The sequence below is a fragment of the Pelecanus crispus genome, chromosome 7 (genome assembly GCF_030463565.1).
Source record: "Pelecanus crispus isolate bPelCri1 chromosome 7, bPelCri1.pri, whole genome shotgun sequence".
In the NCBI taxonomy this organism is placed as follows: domain Eukaryota; kingdom Metazoa; phylum Chordata; class Aves; order Pelecaniformes; family Pelecanidae; genus Pelecanus; species Pelecanus crispus.
This window is the reverse complement of record NC_134649.1, coordinates 45,460,795-45,483,035: the sequence shown is the minus strand read 5'-3', so window position 1 is coordinate 45,483,035 and position 22,241 is coordinate 45,460,795. Positions and strand designations below refer to the sequence as shown.

General features: G+C 47.3%; 1 protein-coding gene across 1 annotated transcript in view; it reads left to right on the top strand.

Annotated features, from left to right (window-relative positions):
- The window catches only part of FRMD4B (FERM domain containing 4B), an 84,880-nt gene that overhangs the window by 25,976 nt on the left and 36,663 nt on the right, over window positions 1-22,241 (top strand). Inside the window, exons 5-7 of the mRNA XM_075713749.1 lie at window positions 3,490-3,574; window positions 15,563-15,619; window positions 16,618-16,640. Of these exons, the coding sequence (XP_075569864.1) occupies window positions 3,490-3,574; window positions 15,563-15,619; window positions 16,618-16,640 (165 nt within the window). The remainder of the gene's footprint in view (window positions 1-3,489; window positions 3,575-15,562; window positions 15,620-16,617; window positions 16,641-22,241) is intronic.

Here is a 22,241-nt window from a genome sequence, read left to right as displayed (position 1 = left end):
AAAAATCAGTTTTAAAAGGGATGATGGGCTCTTCAATGTGTTCACTGTTTGAGGATTTGGGAGGTTAAAATCTAGGACTGCCCAAGAAAGCTGTGAAGGCAATCGTATGACTTGAGCATTTCTTTGGCTGGGATTAATGCTGTTGGCTCGTGATGTTTATTTTGGCCCTCTGTGTTGCAAGATAGTCCTCTACAGGACAGGCTGTGCAGAGACCTGGGCAAGAGTTAATGTGTAAAGAGTGGGCTTGGAAAGAGCAGCTTCTAGAGGCTAATTTTAAGCCTGACTGGTCCAGGGTCACAAGATCCAAGACAAGCAATTAGGAGCCAAGGAGGTGGGCACTGAGCAAGAAGCAGAGCCAGGAGGAGGATACAGAAATAATTAGCAATATAGAAACTGTCCGATCTGTAGAAAATAGATGTTCCAGCAGAAAAGCCACTTCAAAATCTGCAGCTCTTTCTTACAACTTTTTGGATAAGCAATGGACTCCAGGCCTTTGTTCCATGGCATATGCCTTGGGTGGTTAGTCAGACACTTATCTTATGTGAACACATTTGCCTTGTCCTAGCCTATTCCTTAATTAAACTCCCATGAGAGCAGCTGAAATACAGTTGCAGCTGTGTGTGCCTGTGGCTCCAACAGAAAAGCGGAGTTGGGCGTGGGGCAAGTGGCACGGAGGGGCTGGGCAGGGAGCCCCAGCTCTTGGCTCTCGTTCCCCGGAGCCGGACAGTCTCTGGGGTGCAGGACGTGACAGCAGTGGATGCTGTTGCAGCTCCAGGGTGTCCCTTGGGCTGGGTGAGCCCTCCTGCGCGGGCTATGCCTTCTGCATGTTTGAAATAAGTTTAACCGTGAATAGAATAAATACTGCTTCAGTGTCGCTTTTGCTTGAGATGCAAGTGTAACGAGGCAGGGCACTGAGCTGCTGTTCTCGTAACAAGTGGCAAATGTGCAACAGCATCAGTTCTCAGTATCTTTTGGCACTGCACTGGGCAGTTTCCAGCAGCAATACTGGAAATGGGGGGAATCCCCCAATACCTGGTTTTGACCCGCCTTTTGTTCATAACTCCTCGGCCCTGAGCTTTTGCTGTTCAGTAATGAAACACATGATAATCCTTTCAGATTTTAATTATTTTTCTTCAGCTGGCATAAACTCAATCCAGTCATGTAAGTTTTCATATGGTACACGCAGCTGGTGAAGGGCTCTATAATGCAGATTTAGGACTTATTAAAATGTCGTTCCAGTTTCAAGGATGCTGACAGCATCGGAAATAAAAGCCAAACATATACTTTATGGTGTTCCCAAACATGGCTGTCATCCTCTGAGCATCCTTATCTCTGTGGTCCAGCGTTCCCCATCTGTACTGTGGTGATAAGAGCGTACAGCTTGTACCATGGAAGAAATAGAGCATGCAGAGCTGGCTGGGGCAGGGGGCAACGCCTCCCCGGTGCGCTCTTCCTAAATCCATGGACCCTACAGTCTCCTGCTCTGTACCAGCAGTGACTGGGAGCTACCTCTCTTCAGAGCCAGGGGTACTATCCTGCTTCTGAGGTTGTCAGCCTTCTCTGGCTCTTAGTTGAAAGAAACTGCAAGTGCAAATGAGGTCGTTAGTTGAGGAAAATCACCGTTGTGGTGCAGTGGGGGGAGGAAGGCTTTAGGCTGAGGAAGGTCCATGCTGTGAAGGGCCAGTCTGGCAGCAGGTTGGGAAGGGACGAAGAGTCAGGCTCCTGCCCTCTGATGCGCTGCATTTCTGGAGAGAAACACTCAAGTGTATTTCAAGTGAAGTTTAGCAAAGATGTTGGGGGGAAAAGAAAAAAAAAAAGAAAATTATATTGGGTGTCACTGAGAGGGTGGAAATACCTGTGGCTCCTACAGTTCTGAGTGAAAGGTGAGTCATGGAAATGTAAAATAGCCTTTCAAATATCTGGGGCAGGCTGCCGGGCACGGGTCTGCCCCTTGGACAGGCTGCATGCCTGTAAAATGGGTAAATTATCTCCTTATCCTGCAGAGGCGTTCTGAGGAGTGCTTTAAAATTAATTCAATGGAACATGCAGCAGGAATGCGAAATATTAAAACAATTACTGTTTAATGTATTGCTTGTCTCAAGTCACAGTGTAAATACTGCATGCGTTCCCAACAAGAGCAGCAGGTGCTAGCTTTACCGCTTCCTACCATGTGCTCCATGCTGCTGCTTTGGACTTCTTCCAATGTCTTGCAAATCATCTGTGCAGAGGTCAGTGGCTGGAGCTTGAGGCTGTGAGGAGCCTTAGGAGTGCCACGGGGCTGCGGGAGGGATTGGCTTGGTTCTGATAAATACAGTGGGCTGCGTGCCCTGTGTTGGCCATCCAACTCTCCTGCTATCAAAAGCAAGACACTAAGAAGCCCTGGTGTGGTCTGCACTGCTGGGGCAGTGGTGGTGGTGGCCCAAGTCTTTGCTTGGCTGGAAAAAAAAGTGCACCTTGTGTCTAGCATCGGGTGGGAGAGTCTGGACCCAGTGCATTCATCCTCCTTGAGGAGCTGAAGCACAGGTATCCTACTTTCAGATCCACCTGAAGGAGGACTGATAGGACCACGTTCACACAAATTTGTCTCTCTTTAAACTGACTTGGCAGTTCCGTGCTCCTCAAATTATAGATGTGTTTTCTCTGCACCATTTAATACATCTCAGCGCTGTTTGGTTTGATGCCCCGGGTGAGTCAGAGAAGCGCACGGACAGGTTGTGTGCGATTTTGCAGAGTGCCAATGGCGTACGTGATGTTTGGTGTAGCTCTATAACAAACCGGGACCCATCTGCCAACCTTGGCTGGGCCAGAGTAACCAGTCGTGGGATTGCTTTTGTCGGTGTCTGCCTCTGATGCACCCATGGCCCTGGGAAGAGGAAGGCAGCGAGCGCTGTGCAGAGCGGCGCCTGTAAGGCTGAGCCAGTTGCAGCCCTTCCATATACACCCCTGGTTTTGGGGCTCCCCTTGTCATTAGGGTGGATGTGCCCGATGGGATGGAGCCAACCCCAAAGCGTTCCTCATGGTTTTTTTGCTTGTCTCTGTTTGCTTGGAGCAAAGTGAATGGCTCTCAGCCCATGGCTGCTCTCTCCTGGAAGAAAGCCGGTCCTGCGGAGCAGCCAGCCCCTCTCCTCCGCAGCACCAGGCTGGCTTCCTGACCTGCAGCGTGCCGTTTGGAGTTACCTCTTCCACTTCTATGATTTTTATCTGCATAGGAGGGATGGGCTTTGCTGCTTTAATGTTCGACAGGGTTTTCAAATGAGATGAAAAGTCATCGGATACCTTGATCTATTGAGCAAGAAGTTTGTCATTCTCTGCATGCTGTTGGCCCATGGTTTGCTGCTTGCTCCCTCCTAATAGGCAGGAAATTAAGTGCGGTAGCTCATAGTTCCTCTGTGCTATTTTTTTACTAGAGAACAAAACATTGAGGAAACAAAATGATTTGGGAGGAAGATGAAACCTATTCAAGAAAGTAACTTTTTTTTTAATTTTCAGGTTCTACATTGAAAGCATATCCTTTCTCAAGGACAAAACTACGGTCGAGCTGTTCTTTCTGAATGCCAAGTCTTGTGTGCACCAGGTAAGTCCCAGCGTTCCATTGGAGCTCCTTGTTGTGCATCTTCCATTTATTGCTCCTTTGCCGTCTACACGGTACTGCAGACTTGCTAGGAGCTGCGTCTAATTTCTAGATCTTATTGAAGTATTAAAATCTCAGCGTGCTTTCTCTCCTCCTTCACTTAAATGCTGATGCTCCAAGCAAATGGATAAGGATGATGATGGTTTCCTTGTCCTGTTTTCACAGCCCCGCTGTGTGCTCACTGTGCTAGAATAAGTCTTAAATACTCAAAAGCTTTTAAGTTGTTTGAAATCTGGGTTGTACCTTCACAGGTAGGTTCTGTCTCGGTGGCGTATCCTTCTGTACACTGCACAGTAAATGCTCAAGGCAAGCATCTCTTTACTGATCTGAAGTCAAACTTGTCTCAAGAACAAAAGCTCTGTGAGGAAAGTCTGACGCTGGGAACTTGTTTCCTAGTTCCCTGATTTCCTGCCTTAATTCAGTGAGGTAGTAAAGTAATAAACCCTATAAAGCAGTAATCAAGACTAGTAATTAAAATACTTTTTCTATTTATTCTCTGGTTAAGAAGCTTCCACCATTTTCTTGAAATGTTTGAATTGGTAGAACATACTTTTAAAAGTTACTTTGTGATATGGTAGCCAAAACTCAAAAAAAAAAAAAAAAAAAGTTGATCTGCAGATTCATTGTGGTGTCTGAAAAAAGGGCGGTGTGGCAGGCACCTTCGGTGTGCCCCTAATAACCAGTGGTGCAACAGCAGCTGCAGCTCAGTGAGCTTTACTCCAGCAATGCCTGATGCTTCTGGGATTTTCCAGTTAATGTCAAACTCCGGCATCTGGCTGTTCTTTTATTTTACTCGTGGTTCCATCAGTCTAAAAGGGTCACTTGGCTCTTACAATCTTTTCTTGGAAAACAATCCTGTATCATTAGCGGGTGGTGGAGCTTGGTGTAGCTGGCCGAAGTTTCCACCTTTAATACGCTTCATATTTTAGAGGATTCTTATTCAGTATCCAGTATTTGTTATTTTATGGTGGGATCAGAAACCTGATGTGAAAGTGGTTAATGGCAAAGTTGTGACTGTGCTGTGTACAGGAATTGCTTTCTGGAAGAGTGGAGGAAATTTGGGCCTTTTTACAACATGCTAAAGTTTTAAAGATGTTTGAAGAACTTGGGGCCTAGCTGGTTAAGATTAATAAAAAGCAAATCTCTATTTGGCATATCTGCCATTTTAAATGAAGGGTCTTGGCAACTTGTAGTCATCCTTTCAGGGAATACTGGAGCACTTTAAACAGAAAGTGCAAATAATTTTGGAATTGGAAAATGGGTCTGGCTTTAGGATGGAATGTGAAAAATGCCACTGCTGTTGAAACAAATACTGTCAACATCAAAACATTTGGTGCAAGTATATGTGTTTATATGTGTATATGCACATGAGAGCAAAGGAGGAGAAGCAGCATAAAAAAAACCCCTTCCCTCGCTGATCACACGCATGTAATCAAACCAATAAGGAGTCACTTCTGGCCTGGTTAAATATTATTCAAGCAGCGTAACTTCACATTACTGCAATGAAGTGCTGATAGCATGTGAAGCGCTGATGGTGCATGCAGTGCTGCGGTAAGCAGCCTGTGCATCATCCAGAGGAGTTCAGGGCTTTGGGAGCTGGGGAGAGGTTTGAGTGGAGGCTGGTTTGTATTTTCCCCCCATGGCTTGCAAGGTGTTTGCTCTAATTGGTAGCAACCCGACGTGCCGGCTTCCCTGTTCCTGCAAGCAAAACTGCCAGAAGCAGGGAGGGTTTTCTGTTGCGTCCAGTTTCTGTAGGCAGCGGAGGGATGAGGAACACCGCTTCCTCCCAAGAGGAGGATCTCCGCAGGCAGTGCCGAGCGATTCGGCGCGTAATGAAAGCCGAGAGCCCCCGCTCTGCCTGCTGCACCTTCTGTGCTGGGCAGCTTCGCAGCCCAGCTTCAGTAGAAGCCTGCAGCGACTTCGCCAGGAGCCGGTTTATTTACTTTCAAGATACATTTGGTCCAGTGGCTTTTAACCTTCAAATCAGGTCTTTTAAAAATATTTTATCCTACTTAGTAAACTTACGGTCAGTCTCTAGGTTTCAAGTGGTGCATGAAGTGCACACCGGACCAATTCTCATATTTAAGCCCACGGGACGTGGACAAGAAGATGCACAAAGGCACCTTGGATGCGCTCGCGCAGTGTGCATGCTCCCACGGTGCTGCCAGGCTCCGCTGTGCTGCAGGGAAGGAGGCGCAGGATGCGGGACGGGCGGTGTCGGCTCCTGAATATGAGCACATCCCAGCTCCCGTGAAGCTAGTGGCTGATGCGTGCTGATGACAGCGAGGAATGTTCCCTGGTATTTCTCAGTTGTTAATCCATCTTGGGGAGGTTAGAACTGCCTTAGCTTAGCTTTTCTCCGTTTTGGGTTTTTTTTTTTTTCCCCTTTCCTTTCCTTGCTGCATGAGTGAGGAAACCCCAGCGTCTTAAAAAGCAGCAACCTACAGCCAGCCCACATGCTCTGGGGTGCTCCTCAATGCATGACACGTGCTGGAGGATGCCCTACAGGGGCCGTATCCTAACCTGGATCTTTGCATGGAGCTGCTGCTCTGTGTGGGCCAGGAATGTGGCTCAGAGCATAAATGCTGCAATACTGGGGTGTGAGAAGACCTGCGTGGATAAGATTGCTTAAAAGCCAGCTGTGTATTTTGCTTTCGCAAAGCTATTTCCAACGTTTTCACAGTAGCTTGTTCCCCACAGGGGACACGGTGGGTGGGAGAGCCCAAATCCAGGGTGGTGCAGAGGCCTGATGCTTGAAGGAGTTTGTGTTTGTGTCTTTTAGACATTCCTAAGCGCTGGCATGCGTTGACAGCACAGCAGTGTGCGGGTACTCGTGCTTCCGTGGCTTGTGTGCTTTAAAGGAAAATGATGCTTTCCTAAGCAGAGGGTGAGAGGGTGAGGTTGCCCTGCCCGTGAGATGGTGCATGTCGGCGCTCCTGCGTGCGTGTAGGACGCACCACGAGAGCCAACCCAAGGCTTGGGCAAACAGCCAGCGCGTTGGCGAAGGTTCATGCCAGTCCCTCCTCTGGAGGGGATTTATCCATGGCTTATGAGGTTCAGAGACTGCATCATAAATGTATTTACAGTATTCTTCGAGAGATCTGTGGACGATCCTGCGTATGAAATCCTGTAAGTGGCTGTATCTAACCACAGAGAATGGTATCTCCCCAACAAAGTCCAGCATCTCTGGGTCTAGGCTGGAGCTGCTGAGCCATGTGTGTTGGCTGTCTTGCCCCAGATGACTCCAGAGAGGTTTTGCTCCCAGCTGAATACAAATTCAGAATAAATAATATAGCATATTTAAATATATGAATAATTATATAAAATACTACAAAATACAAGAAATTCCAAAAAAAATAATGGGAACAAACCCTGCATAAAATATCTGGAAACAAAGAAGGCTAGCTTGGTGCTCTGGAGTGCACCGCCACGCTGCTCTTTCTCACCTTTCAACCCCACATTCCTTCCTGCCAATCTCTCCACTCGTTTCTGCAAATCTGGTACCACTTTCCCCTGCCAAGGGTTGGAGGAATCTGGGGCTTGTGCATTTTGCAATTTCTGTAGACATTTTGGCAAGGGAGAGACAAGATAGACAATAAAATCTCTGATGCCAAAAATGTATTTCTTTCTACTTGCCACCCACTCCCCCACCTCCGTGCTCTTCTATGAAGTCAAAGCTCCTTTGTGCCTCTGGGACCTTTGCTGCCACACCCCAGGCTTGTGCATCCTCTGACCTGTGGTGTTCTCTGCGCAGTCCCCCTCTGCCTTGCTCTCAGCCCCTGCGAGCAGCTGGGGTGCCAGGGGGATCCCCTTTGCCCAAAGCACAAGAGGGCAGAGACCTTATTTTCTACTTTTGCAAATCATGTTTTAGCAGCATTACAGTTCTGCACGCAGAGCAAAGAATCGCTGAGCGCAAGGCGTCCGTGGCTGCTCCTTTCCACTGCACCCCCATCTTAACCCACCACTGCACCGGTATCTTCCTTCTGCACAGTGTAACGTAACGCTGCTTTACACGCCTGGAGAATAAACTTCCTCTGCTGGATTTGCCACCGTGACCTGGTCGGTGTTTGCTGGCCTTGCCCTCCCCGTATCTCCTTGCATATGAACCAAACGAAACATTTGCTGTTCCACTTGTAAGAGTGCCCGGCGTTCCCTCACCGCTGGTGCGTGCATAAACCTTGGCCTCCAGCCGATACAACAAATGCTGCCAGTGCTCTCGCCCTACCCTGCTTTCATGTTGAGCTGCCCATTTTTTTTCCTGGTCTGATGCTGCAGTCCCCAGGCTCTCTTGGTCCTGTGTGGTCCAGCCAGCTGCCTGGCTCCTGCTCTCCAGCATCCGTGCTCTTTGGGTTGGAGCTTGGAGAAGCCGTATCCACTGCCAGGAACAGCTTGGGCCACTGAGCAGGAGGTGGGAGCTGGTAAAACTTAGATCTCCAGGTCTATGGAAGGACCTCCAAGTGACTTAGTTATAAACTCATTTATGTGTATTTTGGGAGAATGCAATGGCTGGAAGGATGCTTTGTGTGTGTCTGGGCTCTGTTTTCCTACCTGCCTCTCTTTTTCAAGGCTTTGAGAACTGCTGCCTGAAAACCTTCAGTGGTGACAACTTCAATTTAAAAGCTTTCTCTCCTGTCACTGGCTGTAAGAAGCTGGATTAGATTTATAGTGGTCTCTGAAATTTACTGTACAGCTGGAATTTAAAATAGTGAAAGCCTAGCACTTAGTTTCAGGTGAAATGGGTATCTCAGCGTTGTGTTTGCACAGGAATAGGGGACCTTTGTAACATATTCACTGTGTTATTACACAGCCCGTGACCATAGCTGGGATACTTTTAAGGAGGTGAGTCGGAACTGGTCACGCACATGTTGGTGATAAATTTGGAAAAATAAATTAGTCTTTTCTTCTTTCAAAACAGCCAAGTTTGAAAAAATAACACCCTACTTGGCTAGCGAAGCACTGTCAAGTTTATTATGCATTAGAGCTAACCTCCATATAGCTCTACAGCCATACAGTTGACTCTTTGCCAGTCCTTAAAATATGTTCTGTAAACTAAGATCTTGGTCAAGTTGGCTGTGTTCCCCTTTTCCTCTCTATATTTGGGTGTTGGGGGGGTTATTTATTTAATTTCCCTTTTTTTTTTTTAAGGTCTTGCAAGAGCTGCTTTAAAAAAAGATAAAAAAGTTAAAGGAAATGGAAGTTTTCAGAGGAGTCTGTAACCGTGATAGCTTTGTGAACAGCAATGCTTGTGAGCGCTTGGCAGCCTGAAGACCCGTGCTTACCAAGAAGAGCTGTTAAAACAGACCCCTGGTGCGAGCATGAAGCCTGGCTGGCTTCCAGCTTGTGGAGAGCAAAGTGGTCATATATCAGAGAGCTCTCGAAAGTTTTATAACAGATATTTCCTAATTCTCCCCCATCTCTAGGGAGAGGGGAGCATTCCCATACAGGCTTGTAACACAGACTAGTCTGATCCTCGCCAAGGCTATTAAAATATGCTCTGTCCATTGCCTGTATTTGCTGTTCTGCTCCCGAAGATGGCACGCGTAAAGCCTGGGATGAGGATCAGCAGAGCCAGTTGGCCTTTTGCACCTAGGGCTGTTACCTTCCATGGGTGCTGGCAGCCACCTCCATGGCCCAAACCCCCAGTAGCATGTCAGCAGATGAGAGGGACGGAACATGGTTATACCTGTGAACAAAATGTGACAGGAGGAGGCGGCAGGACCCCTATGCTGGTGTAAGATGGCAGATCTCCATGGGGCTCCCCTAGTCATTAGCCAATGAGACCTCACATGGGGCTGTGCTGGGGGCTTGGGGAGGGACTTGGCCATAGTGTGGCTATAGTCAAGGGACTCTGCACTCTGAGAATGGTTGAGGTTGGTCCAAGGCTGCCTTCTGTAAAGGGTGATGGTGCCCCAGGGACCTGTTGACACTCCTGCCAGGGGAGGTATAGGTTGAGTCTCAGCTGGGCTGGCCCATTGCGTATGAAGTCTTAGTTGGTTTGCAGTCAAAGTTTCATACCTCGCATCTCTTGATGTAGTCACCTCCTCCTGGGCCTAACTACTGGCGTTAATTGTGATGGAGTGTTTTGCACCTTTGATCTCCTGGCCATAGGGTAAAGATGCTGCGACAGCTCAGCCAGTTCTGTTATTGGGGTGTGTTGGGTATCTCACTGTGGTGCTGTGGTAGGAAAGCGAAAGGCTGTGATTATATGTTAAGTCTAATGACGCCTGCTATATACCCTGGCTTGCAAACAGGGAAGTCTTTATGTCCTTCCCCCATTCTCTCCTTTTACTCTTATATTAATGCCAAAAAAGCAGCACTAAACGTGCTCCTGTTGCGCTGAACTGTGTAGGCAAGTCTCAGAGTAGCTGCTGCTGTCCCTGGAGTTTCATCTAAGTGTTGGCTGAAGCACAAAATACAAGCAAGGGAGATGGATGGGGGTGGCTGGCAGAGATGGCAAAATAAAGGGTGTAACAGAGAAACCTGAAGCTTTGCTCACCATGAGGTGCTACCAGCTTTTTTTTTTTTTTTTTTTGGTTGGGGTTGGCCTAAGCCTCTGCAGTGGGAAGCAGCAGGTCCTACTAGGAGAGAGCTGTGGTGGCCGCCGCACAAGCACTGAGCTGCGTTTGGTCGCACGTCGTGCTCTCTCTCGTGGGTAGGAAGGGCTGTGGGGCTTAATGGATGAAATTAAAGATGTCCTGGACGATGTAAATGCTGTGAGGCCTCCTGAGCTATCCAGGCTGTGCTCCCTGTGGGGTAAATGCAGCACAAGTGCAAATCTGAAGTGCCCTTTTGAGGAGGGTCAGAAGGACCAGCCTTTAATTTGCTCCTATAAGGGCTTGTATTCTGTATCTCGTGCTGGTTTAGTGCTTTCCTTTGCCTCCCTAATGTACTGGAGGTGGTCGCTCACTTTGTGCTTTTTCTCAGCCTAGTGTTTCTGTCTTTGGGAAATTGGTCCCAATTGAGGTACTCCGCAAAGTTTGGAGCTTCCGATGCAGGATGGGATGGGGCCGGGGCGTCCGGTGCATCGCAGGGCAGTGTGAACAGCAGGTGACACCACGGGGATTGAGACGTAGGTGTGAATGCTGGTAATCAGGACAGGAGCTTTAAAGTTGGAGGGTTATTTGTTTCTGCTATTGTTTGCCTCCTTGGTGAAATTACCCAGTGCAGCCACACCGACAGAGCTGTTGAATTTGCCTGACCTAGTTGCTCCCGCGCTGCTCGACTTGCCGTGTAACAGGTTGTGGCCAACAACCCCTCCCCAGCCCGTCCCAGGAGCTCGGGCTGCCTTCTGCAGCCTCTGCTCTCAAAGAAGCCTTCAACGCCACTAAGCTTTCTGCGCTGCAGGGACCTGCCTTTGCATCCTCTGGCTGTCAGGAGCCGTCGCGGGGGATACTGGATCCCTTATGGGCGGTCACCACGGTGCTGGGTAAGGGCACGGGCGCTGGTATCGCTTTCTTCACTTGTGCTGGGTCCACGCCCAACTAATTGCATGGGATTGAACATCTTATTGTACGCATTTGGGTCCTTCCTTTCCCTCTGTCTAATTGCACCCTTCTTTCTCTCAGCTTTTTTTAACCACCTTTCAGTAATCATGGATAATTATATTCAATATTGTGGCTGTCTTGAGGCTATTCAATCACAGTGCTTGTATTTGGGGGAGTCTTTGGTTAATATACATTTTTTTTAAGGGGTCGGTTTGAGAGAAGAGGTGTGTTAGTATCTCAGTTCTCAAATCTCCAGGTGAAATGTTTTTGCTGTCAGTCTTTAACTTCTGGAGGTTACATGTGCTTTGAAGAAACCGTATCAGTTTTCAGTTCTTGTTCTGGCTCTAAAGAGTTAAAAGTGACAGTTCCTGTGTTGCTTTCTTTTTTTTAATCTGCTTTAATCTGAGTTTACAGTCTAAAGATTTGCTTAGCACAGTTAACGCTCATCTATCTTCATTCTTGATCTGTGTTTTCATTGGGATTTCAGACTTGTATCTCTGTGACAGTAAATTCTAGTGTTGTTGCTGTGTCTAATGGGGGTTCACTGCTCTATTCGTGACCGAGCCTTGTGATTTTTATCACATTCATAAGTCTACGTCTGTGCAGTGAAAGACTTGAGCTCCTATCTGAATTGGAGGCTAAATTCTGCCCATGGGCACCAAAGGCAGGAATTTGATCTTTACTAGCTGCTGAGACAGTGACCTATTCCTGCTCTACAGTAATTGCCACCCGGTTTGGACATCTGCTACAACCTTTTATTATTCTGATGTTTGTCAGTATGACAAAAGCCACCACCTGAATCTGCTGGACCAACTGCAGTGTTTGGATAAGCCAGCGGCGTTTTGGAGAGCTACGCAAGGGGCTGAATCTGTCGCGCTGGTTAAAATGATTGGTGTTTGTGCAAACTCTAATTGAAAAATGTTTCATCCCCTCCCTGGAGCTGCACCCACTAGTCTGTTTAAACTTATTTACATGTAAGATGTAGACGACTCAAATTCCATTATCTGAATTACATCCATCTACTTAACCTCGTGCTAGTGACCTCGTTCTCACTTGGGATAAATTTAGGAAAACCTTCCATCTATATCTTCAACATGCAGCCATGAGAGCATTCGCTGCCCTGGCTCCCAGGGCCCGCTGCCTGCTCACTGAAGTCTCCGCTTAAATTACCCTGGCAATTGCAGGCATTGAAAATGAATCTTCTTACAGTCATTTTTCCCCATCTATTTTTGAAATTTGACCTTGCTGTTAAAGCGATGCTAAAATGGAGGCCCCCGTCTGCCAGCTTCGGGGGCAGAAGGATGGTTAGGAAAGCAAAAGATTGCCTGAGTTGAGTGGGAAGAGTCGCGGTCCTGCGCTCCTGAGTGACACGGATCGCTGTATGGATTTGTGTCAAGCCAAGGGCTGTCCACACTCCTTGACAGCCCAGGGCTGGATTACAGTATAGCAATGGCCACTTGGCGAACCAGATGGCAAATAATGTTACATGATGATGGAAAATAATTCCAGGCTCAGGGAGTTGTCCAAGGGGCTGTCACTTGTATAGCATTAGTCTGTTAGATAAAGGCTGAGCTGGGCTTTGGGATCCCTTGCTTCAAATCCTCGCTCTGCTGCTTAGCTACTGCTGACCACAGGGCTGTCCCTTTGCCTCCCTGTGTCTCTTTTCTTCTTTGATTTTTAGCCCCTTTAAAGGGTAGGGGTTCTTCTGATTGCTCTTTGGGTTTTTTGGGGGGCTTTGTTGGTGCAGAGCCTCCCTCAGTGGCCCCAGTCTCCTGCTGCTGTTACTGTATGGTGATATGTGATAATTAGGGCTGCTCCACCCTGCTCTGAGGTTTGCAACAACTGGAGAGCTGTGGTGGCAGCCCTGCTCCTGGGGTGTCCTGTTTGCCCCCTTTGCTCTGATCAAGACACCTTCAGTTCTTGTTTGAGAGAGGTCAGGTTAGGGAGGACCCTCCTACCTGTTCACTCCTCAACACAGTTACTAAGTGAACGCGTTCAAAACTGTGGACATTGACATGGCAAAACCCTCATCAGGAAAGCAAAGACTGAAACCATCACCTGAAGAAGGCAGATCCCCCTTCAGCCTGTCTGGTCTCCTAAAACCCTAAATGAAGTGGTTTGTGGGATCGCTTTTAACATTTGTGGCAATGCCATAGCAGCCTCGTAAAGTGACCAGAGTTTCTTAACGCTTGTACTTAGGACCAAGTAAATAAACATGGAAAAGCAGCTTCGTAATTACTATTGCTAATTAGTTAATGGTTGTGAGGTGCTTTGAAGATGAAAAGTGAAGAGGTGCTTGGTTATTAAATCCCAAACACCCCTGTAATGCCAGCAGCAGCTATTCCTATGGGTCAGCAGAGACTCGATGCTGCAGTAGCTCACTGGGTGCTGCAGAGTTTTTCTTGGAGCCAGCGACAAAGAGAAGAGGGCCTTTGATGTGAGAATTGCATGTGGATAGTTAAATCTTGATGAGTTTCTTGTACGCTTAAAAGGTGACAGCATGTAGCTGTTTCTGCCTTGGGGCAGGGACATGGTCTTGATGATGAGCTTTTAAGGTCCCTTCTGGCCCTGTTTTCCCTGATTTTGTGGTCCAGGGACAGCTTTGCTGAACTAGAGCCCATCTTTCCTGCTGAGCAGAGGTTCCCTGCGATGGCGTTTTCTCACATCTGGGTCCCCTGCTTGCTGGTGCAGCAGAGCACGGTGCTGGGATGACCTGATCTCCCGTAATTCTCCCACTGCCACAGTTGGCCTCAGAGGCTGTTTGGGCAGATGCATTTTCAGCTAAAAAAAGGCAGCTCAGATGTGCATGACAAAGACTAACCTGATACAGACCTGGAAGTAACAAACTGCCTTAAAATTGCACCTATGTGAAGATTTTGAGCTGCAATCCTTGCCTCTTCTCTTAAGCGTCAATATAAAAGAGATCTGAAGGAAGGATGAACTTGAAGGTATTTTTTTTTTTTTTTCCCCCTCCTAAGTTGTGACGTGCCCCTCCTCTTCTAATAAAATGTCTGGGAATGCTTTGGAGGCTACTTCTGTATAGCTGTTGCCACACCTGTTGGGAAGGGGAAATTCCTCTTGGTCTGCTGTTGCGGAGCAGCCTGGGGGAGCGCTGCTGGAATGTTTTATTGACAAAGCTGGCAAAAAAACTCTTTCCATGAAAATTGAATTATTTGTTTGTTCGCTTTTGAGTTTAGCCTCTGTGGGCCAGACCTGCAGCTGTGGTAAATTAGCTCAGCTCCAGATGTGCCCTATATATTTTGAGATGTCATTTCCCTGTATCTGTATGTAATTCTGTAGATCTTCCTGCTACCCTGGTTTTGGCACTATTTCAGCTTTCCGTCTGCTTTGTCCCCTCATTCAGCCAACAGATCTTGGGGACAGAGGGTGTGTTGGGATCTCAGTGGCAGAAGATAGGCATCGTGTCCACTGTCTTCACTTGCAGAAGGTCAATAAGAAAAAAAAAAAAATCTGTTGTTCATGGGATGGTTCATGGGCTCAGTTTTGTCCTTTATACACAGTTTAGAGGATGCAGTAGGTGTAAGGGGTAGCTTCGATAACCCAAGAGTCCAACTGTAAATGCATCCCCTTTACTCTTCCAGCGTTACTGCTGGTCCCAGTGTAGAACCAAGACCAGGGGTTTTGCTTGCAAGAAACTGATTTTGAAAGATTGCCCTTAAGCTTGCAAGCAGGAAAAAAAGAAGGAGCGTTGCTTGGTTTTGATGTTTTGGCATTTATCAGCTGCACACCTCTGAAGTCACCGAGTGCACGGTGCTGTCAGGCCAGGACTGGTTTTGGAGTGGGGTCAGGACACGGGAGATTTCCAGCACGGAGCTCCACACAGTTTTTCTGAATGTTGCGCTACACCTCCAGCGTACTTGCAAGGACTGGAGTCTGTAAGATCCAGACTGTGTGGGGCGAAGGAAGCTTAGTTATGCTATCCTTGTGAGTAGTTATTACTTATCTAGCATCAGGGGTGTGCGTACCACCATCACAACAAAGAACCGCGGTCTCTGCCCTGAGGAGCCGGTGTGCTTCAAGCCATAAAAATGCCTCGCGTTCAACCCTGCCTCCCAGCTTCATGACAAGTTTTCCGTGCGCGTTCGCAGCGTGCAGGCGAGGCGCGCGCCGTCGGATGCAATAACGCCGAGCAGCGTCAAGTATAAAATGCGAGAAAAGAAAGATTTGTAAAGAAACCACGGGAGGGCTCGGAGACAGGGGTTGGGGGGGAGGAGGGAAGGCGCTGGGCGGGGGTGTGTGTGCATGCTCACAAAGCGGGGGTCGCGGCCAAGGGGATGCGGGGAGGGGACTCCCGCCCCGCCGCCTCCCGCGGGCGGAACTCGGCTCGCTGGACGCGGGGTACGGAGCGGGGTGCGGGTGCCGGCAACGCTGCCGCGGCGAGGCGGGGCGCGTCCGCTTCACGTTCTGCTCTTTCTTCCCTGCGCAGGGGCAGATTGAAGTGGAAAGTGAGACCGTCTTCAAGTTGGCAGCTCTGATTTTGCAGGTAAGCGCCTCTTTCCTCCTGCGTTTGGTCGGCTTTTTGGTGCCGGTAACTTGGATTTGGTTTAGCTCAGCTGCATTCTGCTTTTCTGTTCCCCCCCCAGTAAAGACAAGACCATGCAGTGTTGTTTAGAGTCTCTGCAGCTGGGGGTGGGGGAGAAGAAAAGCTAAAAAACTTGAGAGCTGTTTTTCTTAGAGAGAGAAACATTTACTTAAGGAATTTTAAATTGAAAGAGGGAAGGAAAGAGGAAAAACTCATCAAGGGAAGTAATTTATTTGGGCAGGTTTCCATCCAATTTATTACTTACTTTAATTTAAATATGTTCTGGAAATCTGGGAAGAAAAGAATATAATACTGTGGCTGAATTTGCTATATTATTGCTGTGTATCTTTCTTTCAGAGCATATGTTTTTGATATGTCTGTTATGTTAAACTATGTTCTGTCAGTTTTTCCTCTCTTTAATCAAGCTTTGTTGTACTCAGACTTAAACTCTGGTTATTTACCACTTTCTATGAAATAAAATTCTACCTTTAAAAAGTTGGGGCTTTTTTTGTACTGCATTCTCAGGGACAAAATGCTACAGCAAAGCTCCAGTGGCTTGCTCTGCCTGAACTGTTGTTCTCATCTCGAGTGAGCACAATTCCTCTCAACTGCTGACCTGCCTGCAAAGCCGACCTTTAGCTGGATGTGGTCGGCCGGAGAGAGAATTGTATTTCACTTCTCGTGCAGTAAAAGTGACACTTGATTTGCAATGTGAAATTCATCCCCACCTTGTGAAGCGGTTTTATTTATGGTGTAGGTGGATAATCTACAGCTGGAAGCGTAAAGGGCTGAGCCCTGTTCTTGAGTACATGCAGGCACCCTCCATGCTTTGCACGGAGCGTAACTGGGGTCAGGATCTGGCCGCAGAGCTGTGGGAGTGGGGAAGTGAACAATGCTGGGAAAACCGAGGACTTTTGAAGAGATCATGTTTTAATTCTGTCACTGTTTTTCAATTGTAGGAAGCTAAAGGGGACTATTCCAGGTAATAACGTTTTCCTTTCTAATGCTAGTGTGCTTGATGGATGTGTTTTGCTGTGTTGGCATTGTATTGCACACAATCAAAAATGGGGGTAAAGTCCAGCCGCGAGCAGTGGCTGAAGAAAGTGAAATGCACTCCTGGGCTGGATAAAATCTGAGTCTGCAGGGTGAGTAATGCCTTTTGTGAGCAGGCTCTGAGTCAAAACAGTTTTCCAGGCCATCCCGCTTTGCTCCCCTCCCCAAATGCGGGTGCTGAAGTGGGGCGGGGAGAAAGCTCCCATTCTTTCCTACCCGAAAAGCCTGTGCTTTGCACTGCGGCTTGGGTCCATCCGGGCAACCTTCCCTGCAACCCTGCCCGTACAGTGGCAGCACGTGCGGAGAGACGTGGAGCCCCGTCAGCTGCCCGCGCCGGAGATCAATGAGCCGCTTTCTTCTGCAGCTGCCCCACGGGGCCTCTCCCTTCCCACACTTGACCCGACAGTTGTGTTGTAGCTGGCGTTGCAACCCGGTTGCTGGGCTTTAGCTGTCTAAAGCTGCATCTTCAGACCAGCTTGCCTTTGGAAATGGCTTTTTACCATGCACTGGTTATGATAAGTGGCCATGGGGGGCTGTTGGGAGGAGGTGGGGGTTGCACTCAGACCTGTTAGAGCTAAGGGAAAAACCTCCAATTAGAAACAGCTCGCTAAGCAAATAGAAATTCAGAAGGTTGGCTTTGGTCACGTTAATATTCTACTACTTGCTGAATTTCCATATGGGAAGAGAGGTGTGTTTATACTTTAGCTACAATGACTTTCAAGAACCATGCTTTGAAAATGCTCAGTAAAGAGCTATCTGCTCAAATGCCGGGAGCAAGTCACGTATGACTGCCGAAGCCTGCAGCTGTGACGTACTCTGCTTTTCCTTCAGTACACAGTTGTCAAGTGCTAGTGCTGCTGCCCAAGACCCCTTCTTCTCCAAATGTCAGTCCTTTCTGCACTGAAGGACACGCTCTGTGAAGTCCATCACAACCTCCTCCTTTCTGTTGGCATGCTCTTGCACCTGCGGGGAGGAAAAGATGTCCTTGTGACTAAGATCAACTCGATGGGCTGGCTGTACAGACAATTTCTGTTCCCATTCATGCTGTAGACCTGCTTTGTGACTCAGTGTATTGCTTATAGCCAAAGTGCTGACTTTTTCTCTAGAAAGGCCGCTCATCTTGCCTGATCTCACAGGGACACCTTAAGACACCCTAAGCTTAACTCAGTTTAGGCACAGATAACCCGGGAACCACGGCTTACTTGACAAGAAGTAACTTGCTAAGCTGTAGCAACTGGTGGCACATGCTTTCAGTTCTCAAGGGAGGGGGTTAAGGTTAAAACTACCTTTGTGGAGAAAACCTCCCTTACGTGATTTGAACTTAACACTGACTCCTTATCATTTGCCATAAATAGGTTTCTAAGTATTGCTTCGCATGCCCAAGAACTGCATCTGTGGTTATTTTCCATGCCTCCACGGACACGTTGCAAGGAGTGGATTGCCCGTGGTTGCCTTTAAAACTATTTAAAGCAAATTGGAGGGAAGAATATTGTGCTACAAGACTGATTTCCTAACTACAGCTCTTCCCCTACCAGTGGCATGAAAATAGCTGCAGTGATTGTTTCCTCTGTTAAACAAAACATATGTTATGCCTCCATAGCAAATGAGCATGACCAGCTGTCCCAGGCCCGGTGAGTGTACCAGAAGTGAAGGAATTCCATTTTACATATCACAAGTGGTCGTTTGGACCGCTGCTGATAAAGCACTAGCTTAATTACCAGCATATCTTAACAAATGTCCCCTGCCAAACTTGCCAGTGATACAAGAATACGTCCTTGCAGCGGTGCTCTTTGTGCGGTGAGGTTGCCTCTATTTGCACTGTCTTGGGGTTTGGTGTGTTGAATGTTCGTTCTTATTTGGCAACTCTACTTTGAATCACTTTCTGGAATGCGGCTCTTGCACCGTTTATGCATACGTGCGAACACATGGGTTAATTTTTTTTTTATACAGGATTAGTGCTGAATGAACACGGGTAAATACAGGAATTGCCTGAAGTCCTAGAGATTAGCTTTCTGGAAGTGAAAAATGGGCCAGTCTAGACAACGCTGGTGATCTCTGCCTGGCTGATTTTTCACACATCCCATAGGGAGCTTTTCCACAGGGACATGTCCCGCGGTGGGGTCACTGTGTGGCGTTCCTGCTGACTTCAGCTGGGAACAAGCAGATCAGTACCAGGGTCTGAACGCTTCAAACTCCTGCGGCTCTGCAGTAATCCCTTTCCCAATCCGCTGCTCAAATTCTCAGATAATGTCTTGATGGTGGAGAGAAGCAATCTCCTGAGAAACACCCTCCCTTTACCCCGTGCTGAGTGGGTGAGCACATTCTTTTGAAATCTGTTTCTTTTCAGTGAGCAAACCTGATGTGCGGGTGTTTGGAGGAGGTAAAAACTTTTGATTTCTCCATTGCACAGGTCATTCTGGAGGGACTTTGCAGTCTGGTAGCACTGACAGCGTGCAAGTATCAGGGTCTTTGGGGTTTGGCCTTTGCAGGTGGTTTGCAATAGGACCCTGGGGTCCTGGGCTGGGGCTGTTAGGACAAGGGTGTGCATCTCAGCGTTCGGAGAGAGGCTATTTGTAAGATAAAACACCCCAAGTCCTACTTGGAGGGGTCTCTGGCTTTTAAGACATCTTGATAAAACTTAAGTATGTGCTTCAAAATTGCACACGCAGCATGTCCGTTGCGTATGTGCCCATTTTGGATGGCTTTGGTTTCTCAAAGGCAGGCTAAAATGACTGCGGGCCGCAGGAAGAACGATTAACAAAGATGACAGCGGACCGCGATCGGCGTAGCCCACCGCACACCCGGTTCCTTTTCCTGTTTACTGAACTGGTGATCCCAGTCAAGATAATTACCCCCTGTGTGTGATGAAGAGCGTGTCGCAGGGATGCTTGGTGAAGCCATTCCTCTCCTTACACGGGACAGTGTCGGAGCTGCCACAGGCAGAGCGGTTTCTCCTGATAGTCCTGCAGCTCTGATGTTCCCAGCAAGACTGGGATGCTGGCGAGTCTGTGGCTCTCCACCTTCCTGTGCAACAACTGGGCACATTTTGCTCAAGAGGAGCTCGTGTTCACCTTTCACGACTCATCTATGGCCTCCAGTTGACTGCTTCTCTGTTTAAACTTGAATTCCTATCAGTTTTCCTCCAGCTCCTGTAATAAGAACCCAAAGCAAAGTATTAGTCATTAACAGTAGTTTGGAAACTCTGCATTCATTAATTGCAGTCCTCCACTCTCATATTTGCAAATGAAACAGAAAAAGCTGCAAGCCTGATTTTACACAATCTTGTTTTTTAAACTCTATGCAAGGGTTTTAAAAAGAGAATTTGATTCAAGTTGCAGCTTCTGGCATGGTTCAATTTTTTTGGAAAAATGTCCATATTCTATTTATTTTAGAAATTTTATTTACATTTTAAAGAAAGCTAATGTCTTGGCAGGCAAGCAAAATAATAGATTGGTCTGGTAATTATTCATTGTGTAAATATGCAACATAAAAGTCTTGCCTCCTTGGGAAAATAAATGGTTTAGCTGTTTTTAGTTTACAGACTAAGCATCTGCCCTCAAAAATGCTGTGCAATAGTATATAGTATTATTTTTCTTTGTAGCTTGATGAAAGAGACAGTTTATAACTGAGATGTCCTAAATGCTGTCCTTCCAGCATCAGAAGAATGTTTATTGAAATCAGATTAGCTAGAGGGACTATATGAGGAAAGTAACTTTTAAAAAAGAGTTTGTTTTCTGACTGGTGATCTTGGATCATATTTTCCTCAGCAACATTTCCAGGACTGAAATGCAGCCGTGCTCCCTGAAATGTAATTAAATTGCTGGAGGAGGGCTTCCATTTTCTTTAAATAGCTGACGCATTCGATTTTGATTCTGGCCTGTAGGCTGCAAAGATAACTCCCGACTGGTATAACATAACACAGACAAAATAATGAATTCCTGATAGCTGACATGTGCGAGGCACCGGGGTTTATCATTACATGAGTGATAAATGCAGTTTGCAAAAGGAAAAGGTTTCTGTGAAAGATACCCCCACAAACTGCAGCTATTGGTTCAGAAACTCCTGAATTTACAAACTTCACTGAGGAAGAAATGAAGTGCTTGGTCTAGGTGTGGAAAACTGGTATTATCAGTTTGCTCCTAATTAAGAGTGAGTGCTCACTGTTAGATTTTTGGGTAGCGTTTGCTTGCGAAGATGACTTTTGCCAGATGAATTGGAAAATCTTTTGGTAGAAAAGAATGTGGAAGAGATAACGTGGGCAGTGCTAGAAGATAGCTGCTTGGAAGAAGTTGATAATTGTCTGATAGCAAAGCACCTGTTCACTGTACAGCTTACCCCAAGATTAAGGTAGCTTCAGAAACAGGACACACCTGAGATTTGTTGGAGGCAGCTTGTCCAGCCTGTTTTTGGAAATCTCACCAGGTTCATATGACCAAAACTCTGGGCGTGGCCACAGCCAGGACTGGGGTCGGAGCAGAAACACAAAATTTGGACTGAATCTCCCAGTTGTTGCTACTCACCTCTCTGGTTTGCATCCTGGAGAGGTCTCAGAGGCCTCAAGGTTGGATCCATATGGCATGAATGGAGCCCACCTCATGGGTGCTAGCCACTAATGGGTGCTCAGGCTGTGGGACCAGGCTAGAGCTGGCCTAAAGAAAGTCCTGAAACGGGTACGGTGTTGGGTGTCAGGTCCCCAGCACAAACCCTTTTGCTCCACAGAGCTGCTCCTCTTAGGCTGCCCCGTTGAGGAAGGAGACCTGTTGCGAACCGTTCACTGGAAGCTCTTCTCCAGGGCCTTTGGGATTGGGGATGGTTACAAGGGGACATCCATACTGGTCTCACGTGGAGGCCAAAGACCTGATCACGGTCTGGATGCCTCTTTCAGCCCGCGAGGATTTCCTTCCATGTGTATCAGTGGGTGATAGAAAAGAGGTGGTGGGTCACCATAGGATTCACTCCCAGGGCATCCATCTGGTGGTTTAGTTTTTGATTTTTCTTTTCCGTGCAAGTGCACTTTTTAAATGCCCATGCACTGGTATTTTCAGAGGCTTTCCCTAGCGTGACCCACTGCTCCCCGTGGGCTGCGTCTGCCTCGCTGTAAATCAGTGTTCAGCACTGGTGCTGTGGTTGTGCTTCTTGTGCTCCATGGCTGCTTGTTTGCCAAGTGAGTCATTGTGTATTTTGCCTTTCAGCTGCGACTCTGCACACTTTTTCTTTAAATACCTTGCTAGGCACTTGCTTGTGAACCATTAACTCTGTCTCAGTCAAACCCAGCTGTGTGCTTTCCTGAGCTCGCTCTTTTGCAATAAAGAACTATTTTGAAACAAGATGAGCAAAGCTTTATTAACTTAGAGTCTGTTTGCTGAGGGAGTTGATTATTTATTTCACTTTATTTGGGAACATCTAATGAACTAAGGGAGGAAATAAGTTTAGGGGAAGTCATGTTTGATACATATTTCATACAATGATAATGATTTCCCTACTTGACAGGTATCGGATACCCACTTTCCCAAAGATCTCTCTGCTATAT